Below are 6939 nucleotides of genomic sequence, written 5' to 3' on the forward strand. Positions count from 1 at the left end.
TTGATTTACATGCGGAATACTAAACTTCTGAATGTCAATAGTAAAATAAATGTCCATGGCATCATAAAACAATTTTCTTAAAGATGATGTGACATTATTTCTATGATACATATGGCATATTTGTATGTGCATGTAGGTGAACAGTTAAAATTGAATAATGCTTGATCTACGACTTAAAAATAGTAAAAGAGGGGCACCTGGGTGGTTCAGTCAAGTATCTGACTCTTGATTTTGGCTCAGGTCATGGTCTCAGGGTCATCAGATCAAGTCCTGTATCTGAACATGGAGCCTGCTCAAGAGTCTGTCTCCCTTTCCCTGACTCGTGCATGTACTCTTTCTCTTTTTCTATCACCATCATTATCAAGAAGCATGTATCTAGGTCTGTGCAATATTCTTATCGTAACCAATCTGCTGAGACAAAGAAAGCTTTAATCAGTCAGTCTCAAAATACTTTCATGTATATCTGATGCACACCATGTGATGGGCTAATTTGAAATTTTCAGAAAACAAGTAGTGCTATTTCTGCATACTTAACACCCTTATTAATAAAGAACTTGAATAAAATATACATAATTGCTGATACTAGATGGTTATTGACCTATAAAAACTGCAGTTTCATTTAACTCAGTCTAATGCATTATCAATGACCAAATGTAAATAGTTGTAGATGATTAATAAGACTATGGATGAGAAGGAGAAATAAGAAAACGAAACTACAAAAAATTAAAAAAAATAAAAAATAATTAAAAAATAAAAGAAAATGAAACAAAACTAGATTAGTATAGACTGTTTACAAGAAGCAAATTAGACTTGATAAAGGTCTTACAGGATAATAGGGTTTAGAGATTTTAAAAGAGGGTTAAGACTGCCACTTCTGGCCAGAAGTGATCAAATAAAACAGGCCATATATTTCATTTTCTCCCCCCTTAAGCCATTAGCAAACTGAACTGAACAGTGGTTTTCAGACGTTAGATGACAAGTGGTATGGGTCAGTGATCTCTGAGAGAAGGGAAATAAGTGAAGTAAGTCCTGTAGTTGCCTAACTTGCTACATGAAGAGAGTTTCTAGGTCATAGAACAAGAGAGGTAAACCCAAAAAAGCAGTACAGGATACAGAGTTAGAGTGTATGGAGGCCCAGGAAACTATAGTTTGTGGGCAAAGTACAACAGGGGAGGCAACTTCACAGAGAGAGTGCTCTAGAGACATGGAAGGGAGTGCCCTTGTATTCTGATCTGTGTGTGCAAGTGAGGAAACTACCAAGGCAGGGCAAAGCACCACCAGGAAGGATTAGCCAGAGCTAGCTGTCTTGGGGCTCACATAGGAGTAGCTCAGATTTTGGTTAAGTAGATTAGAAGGACCTTGTAATACATGAGATACGCAGTGGAGTTTTCAAAACAAATACTGTCTCAGCAGCGGCATCAGATTAGTTCTAGACTGAGGGCTGTTCTGGATCCACCCTAACACTTAACAGCCCTCAGAAAAGTTCAAATTGAATCCAATTAACAGCATCCATTATTAGAATAAAGTCAAACAATGTTAAAGGAATACAACAAATTCCAACACACAAAAATATAAAAATTCACAGTGTTTGGTATCTGATAAAAAATTACCAGACATACAAATATGCAAGAAAACAGACCCTTCACCAAGAGAAAACCCAATCAATGAGAACAGACCTCTCCATGAAACAGCTGATACATAGGTAATTAGCAAAGACATTACAGTAGCTATGAAGAACATACATCATGTTCAGCGAGCTGGAGGAAGACTTGAGTATGATGAGAAGACAAATATTAAAGGGGCCCAAATCAAACTTCTGGAGGTAAAAGATACTCTATCTGAAATGAAAAATACAGCTGATAGATTAATAGCAATGCTACATAAACACTTGCAGAAAATAGAAGGATAAATACTTCCCAGATCATTCTATAAGGCCAGCATTACCCTGACACCAAAACCAGAGGAAAAAATTATAAAATACATAAAAATACCAATTATCTATTAGTTTCCCATGCTGAAATACTTACAATGTACTAATAAATTGAATTCAGCAATGTATAAAAGGGAGAAAACAGTATTACCAAGTAGGATTCATCCCAAGAATACAGGATTGGTTTAACATAAAAAAACCAATGAAATTTACCCTGTTAATTTAAGACTAAAAAATGAAAAAAAAATCGTGGTAGCTTCAGTAGATGCAGAAAAGGCATCTGACAGAATTTGACAACCATTCCTGATAAACAGTCACAGTAAGTTAAGGAACAGAAAGGATCTTCTTCAGCCTGACAAAAGGCATCTATAAAAAATCAACAACAGCAAAACACAAAAAACCTAGAACTGGCATCATATTTAATAATAAAAGACTGAATACTTTCTATTTTAAGATCAGAAATAGAGTAAGATGTCTCATCACTTCCAGTCAGCACTCCACTGGAGGTCTTTTCCGGTACAGCAAGGCAATGAAAGGAAATAAAAGACAGACAGATTAGAAATGAAGTAAATATTTATAGATAACACCATTGTTTATGTTGACAATCCTAAGGAGTCTATTCAAAAGCTCCTAGAAGTAACAAGTTTAGCAAGGTTGGAGAATACAAAGTAAAACTGAGTTGTATTTCAGCATACTAGTAACTGGAAATTGAAATTAAATATGTACAAAGATAGACATCATTTATAGTAGTATGAGACTATTAAACACTGAAGGAATTATTTGACAAATTAGGTGCAAAATCTGAACAGTAAAAAGTATAAAACTTAACTGGAAGAAATTAAAGAAGTTCTGAATAAATCAGTAGATATACCATGCTCATGAATTGGAAATCTCAGTTGTGGTTTTAGTGGCACACCACAAACTGATCTGTAGACCCGATGCAATTGCTCTAAGAATCCAGACAGCCTTTTTCTGGGGTAGAGATTTAACACGGTGACTATAAAATTTACATGGATATGCAAAGGACCTAGAAGAGCCAAAACAGTTTTGAAAAAGAACAATGTTAGAGGACTTACCCCCTCTTATCACAAGACTGTAAAACTCTAGTAAGCAAGGTACTGTGGTATTTGCATATAGACAGTATAGATCAGTAGTACATAATAGAGTACAGAAATTGATCCACACGTGAGCTCAAAAGATTTTTGACAGGGTAACTCAATGGGGGATGGTCTTTCCAAACAATAGTACAGGGATAATTAGATAACTATATTTTAAAAAGTGAACCTTGACCCTTCATACCATATACAAAAATTAACCTGAAATGGATCATTGACCTAAATAAAAGAATTAAAACTGTATGACTGCTAGAAGAATACCCTGGAGAAAATCTTAATGACTTTGGGTTAGTTAGGTAACGATTTTTTAGATAGGATACAAAAACCATGAACCAAAGAAGAAAAAAAAATAGATAAATTAGACTTTATCAAAGTACATATTTTGCTCTTCAGAAGACACTTTTAGTAAAATGAAAAACTAGCTGTAGATGAAATAAAATACTAGCCAAACATGTATCTGGTCCATTATGAGAACCAAATATATAAACAGATCCAAACTATGTAGAGAATTCTCACATACATTTATATAAAAGGCATTAAAAAGCAAATTAACTAAAAAGAATGGGCAAAATAAGTGAACAGACACTTCATTGAAGAAGATATGCATATGACTAAAAAGCACATAAAAGACTTCACACCATAGTTGAGGAATAAAAAGTAAAACCACAAGGTACCACTACACATCCTCTAGAATGGCTAAAATGAAGGCTAACAATACCAAGTTTTGACAAAGATGTGGAACAGTGAGAACTCTGATATATTAATGATTGGAATGTAAAATGGGGTGGCCATCTGGAAAATGGTGTTGCAGTTCTTAAAAAGATAAACATGTACCACTGTGTCAACTATACTTCAAATTAAAAAAGAAGGTAAACATGCTTTTACCATATGACCCAACAATTTCATCCCAGAGTATCCCTCAAGAGAAATGGAATCATATTCACAAAAAGACTTAATGTGTAAATTCTTACAGCAGGATTATTTCTGATAGTTAAAAACTGGAGAGAACCAGAACTCAGAAGAACTAATTGTGGTTTATCTGTGCAATGAAATTCTACCCACCAATAAAAAGGAAGGAGCTGTTAATACGTTACTGTTACAGGGGTGAATTTCAAAAGCATGTTGTTAAGTAAAAGAAGCTAGGCACAAAAGAGCTAGCTAGCTATATATTTCTGCTTCTGTTTTTATGAAATTCTGGAAAAGGCAAAGAGTTCATAAAAGGCATGAAGAAGGGGCGACTGGGTGGCTCAGTTAGCTGTCTGCCTTCAGCTCAGGTCATAGTCCCAGATCGAGCCTCGCATCAGGCTCCCTGCTCATTGGGAAGCTTGCTTCTCCCACTCTCTTTATCTGCTGCTCCCTCTTCTTGTGCTTTCTCTGTGTCAAATAAATAAAGAAAATCTTAAAAAAAAAAAAAAAAAAAGAAGAAGAAGAAGGAAGAAGGCATGAAGGAACTTTTTGGAGTGATAGAAACATTCCACATCATGACTGGTGTGATTACACAAAGATCTACATTTGTCGAAACTTCTCAAATTATAATTGGTGAATTTTGTGTACATATTATATCTTGATAAAGATGCTACCAAAAATTATAAAACAAAAGAAGGAAAGTTGGAAAAGCATTTCATCAGTGGCTAAGAGTATAACCAAACACAGAACAGAGAGGAGAGAAGCAAGGATTCTAGTTAGAATTATATGAATTATCTTGGGAGATGAATTTCATTTCATAGTTACAGTCATTAGTATGGATTCCTTAGACCTACTGTTAATTGACTGGAGTGATGAAATAAGGCTTTGTAATTTGCCCTAAAAGAAGATAATTTTAAATAAGGATAAAATTAGATCATTGCAGAGTAAGTCAATTTTCTTATCTACTCTGTTCTCTCTTTGTTTAACAGAAGTCCACATAATGCTTGATGGTCTTTTACCTCCTGACACCTATTTTAGATTTAATCCTGTAATGTGTGAAAACATACCTCTGGATGAAAGCCGAAATGAAAAGCTCAATCAGCTGCAGCTGGAGGGTTTAAAGTACATAGAAAGAAATGAAGAAAAAATGAAAAAACTTGCAAAAATATTAAGTCAAGAGAAAACAACTCTGCAGAAAATTAATGATTGGATAAAACTCAAAACTGACATGTATGAAGGCCTTCCATTCTTTTCAAAATTATGATAAGGGTATGTGTATATTTTCATAAGTGAGGGCCTGATCAGAAGATCCAGGGGATTCAGTAAAGAATTGTGGGGTTCAGCATGAGTTTCACTTCGAAATACTGGAGAATCCTGGAGAAGTATATGCTTGGACTAGCTTGCACAACAGAGAGGGTATGCTTGGTTACAGAACTTATATGGGGATTAGGTTTTTATGATGTGAATAATTAACAGTGCTTTAGGAGTCTTATTATTGTACTAGTTGGTTTTAGTAGATGTTGCTGTTATATTGTTTGATATTTGAAAATGTATTAATATATGTGCCAAACAAGAACTATTATCATCCTATACTTGGTATTTTTGCTTTAGTCACCATAATCATGTTGAATGTGTTTGATACTGATTTACTGTCATGGGGAAAAGCTAATATCTTCTTAAATTTCCATCATTCATGTTCTCACTAGCTGTGTTCTAGGATCCAAATTGCCCCTTACTGGAATATCCCCTAAAGAGGTGCAGAAAAATGGAATTCTCTGTCAGGGGGCTTTTACTTTCAAATATAAAAGAACCAGATACAGTTGTATCCCAGATTTGTTTCTTTCAATCAACATCGTTTGGCCCAAAAAGATAGGTGAAGTTGCAGTCAACCACTTTTCCCCCTGAAATATCAAGATAATGCTGGATGTTAATTTTTGTAGCTCTGGCTTATCATTCACTGTTCTAAAATTAATTATTTGAATTTACTGAGAAGATAATCTCTATCATTAACGAAAATAAACTACTGAAATAATGTATTGTTAAAAGCCCAATGTCATTTTTAAGTTTTTTTTATTGTTCATAATGTGGCTTCCCCTCTCATGAGAGCATTTGAATATGCCTGCCAACAAACAGTGAACTTAAAAAAATAAGTTTTGTTTTACCTGATTAACTCCTTTAACCAGATGGGTTTCAGAGTGGTTGTATATATACCAACCCGAATCATTGTTTATGCCAGCCAAATTCCTCTTTGCTTTGTCATCTCTCTGCCATGTAAATCCTTACATCATGTGTAGATTTGTCAAGGAATATGAAAAAAGGTAAATGCCTTTTGCTTTGTACATATCAACTAAAGCTAAACCCCACTGCCTAGATTGTTCTTTTACTTCTTTGTAATGTGAATTCATAGAGGCAGTGAGACAAGGTTTAGAGCCCTGAGGAGAGCTGAGGGTCTGGATGCTGATCCGGCCTCTGATGCAAAGTCCTGACTGTGACCTGGACGAGGGGGGACAGACAGCCTTTCTGGGTTTGGGATATTTCGTTGATTAAAGGAAAAGCTAGGTTGAAAATTTTACTTTACTTTTTTATGGCAACCCAAGTTCTGCCAATGTACAAGCAAAAGACAGGAAGAGATGGAAAAATGAGTTTTCAGTCTCTGCTCTTTTCAAAGAAGCGAAGAAGAAACACCGTCTATTTTAAATATAAAATGTCAATTCTCCAACTTACCAGTTATATAAAAAATAGAATAAAAATTGTTTTGATGCTCATGCCCTTTTGAGTGTCTCCAAATTCTTGCTTCTGTAGTAAAGGGTATGCCGGTTATGTTTCAGTTCCGTTCTCGACGTGAGTATTGTTCTTTATTAAAAATAGTACCTGGGATAGAATTGTCCCTAGAGGCATAAGGGCTGCCTGGGATCTCCCCCAGAGGGCGGAGAGAGCCCGGCCTGGGTTAAATTACACCGTGAGCCTTTTCTTCTCCTCACCACATGT

General features: G+C 35.2%; 1 protein-coding gene across 2 annotated transcripts in view; it reads left to right on the plus strand.

Moving 5' to 3' along the window:
• PNPLA8 (patatin like phospholipase domain containing 8) overlaps nt 1-6718 on the plus strand; it is a 48830-nt gene extending 42112 nt beyond the window's left edge. For both annotated transcript variants that reach the window (XM_055301085.1, XM_055301086.1), the window contains exon 10: nt 4941-6718. In XM_055301085.1, coding sequence (XP_055157060.1) covers nt 4941-5215 — 275 coding nt within the window. In that variant the 3' untranslated portion in view covers nt 5216-6718. The remainder of the gene's footprint in view (nt 1-4940) is intronic.
• The last annotated feature ends 221 nt before the right edge of the window (nt 6719-6939 follow it).

This window comes from Nyctereutes procyonoides, unplaced genomic scaffold (genome assembly GCF_905146905.1).
Source record: "Nyctereutes procyonoides isolate TBG_1078 unplaced genomic scaffold, NYPRO_anot_genome, whole genome shotgun sequence".
NCBI lineage: Eukaryota > Metazoa > Chordata > Mammalia > Carnivora > Canidae > Nyctereutes > Nyctereutes procyonoides.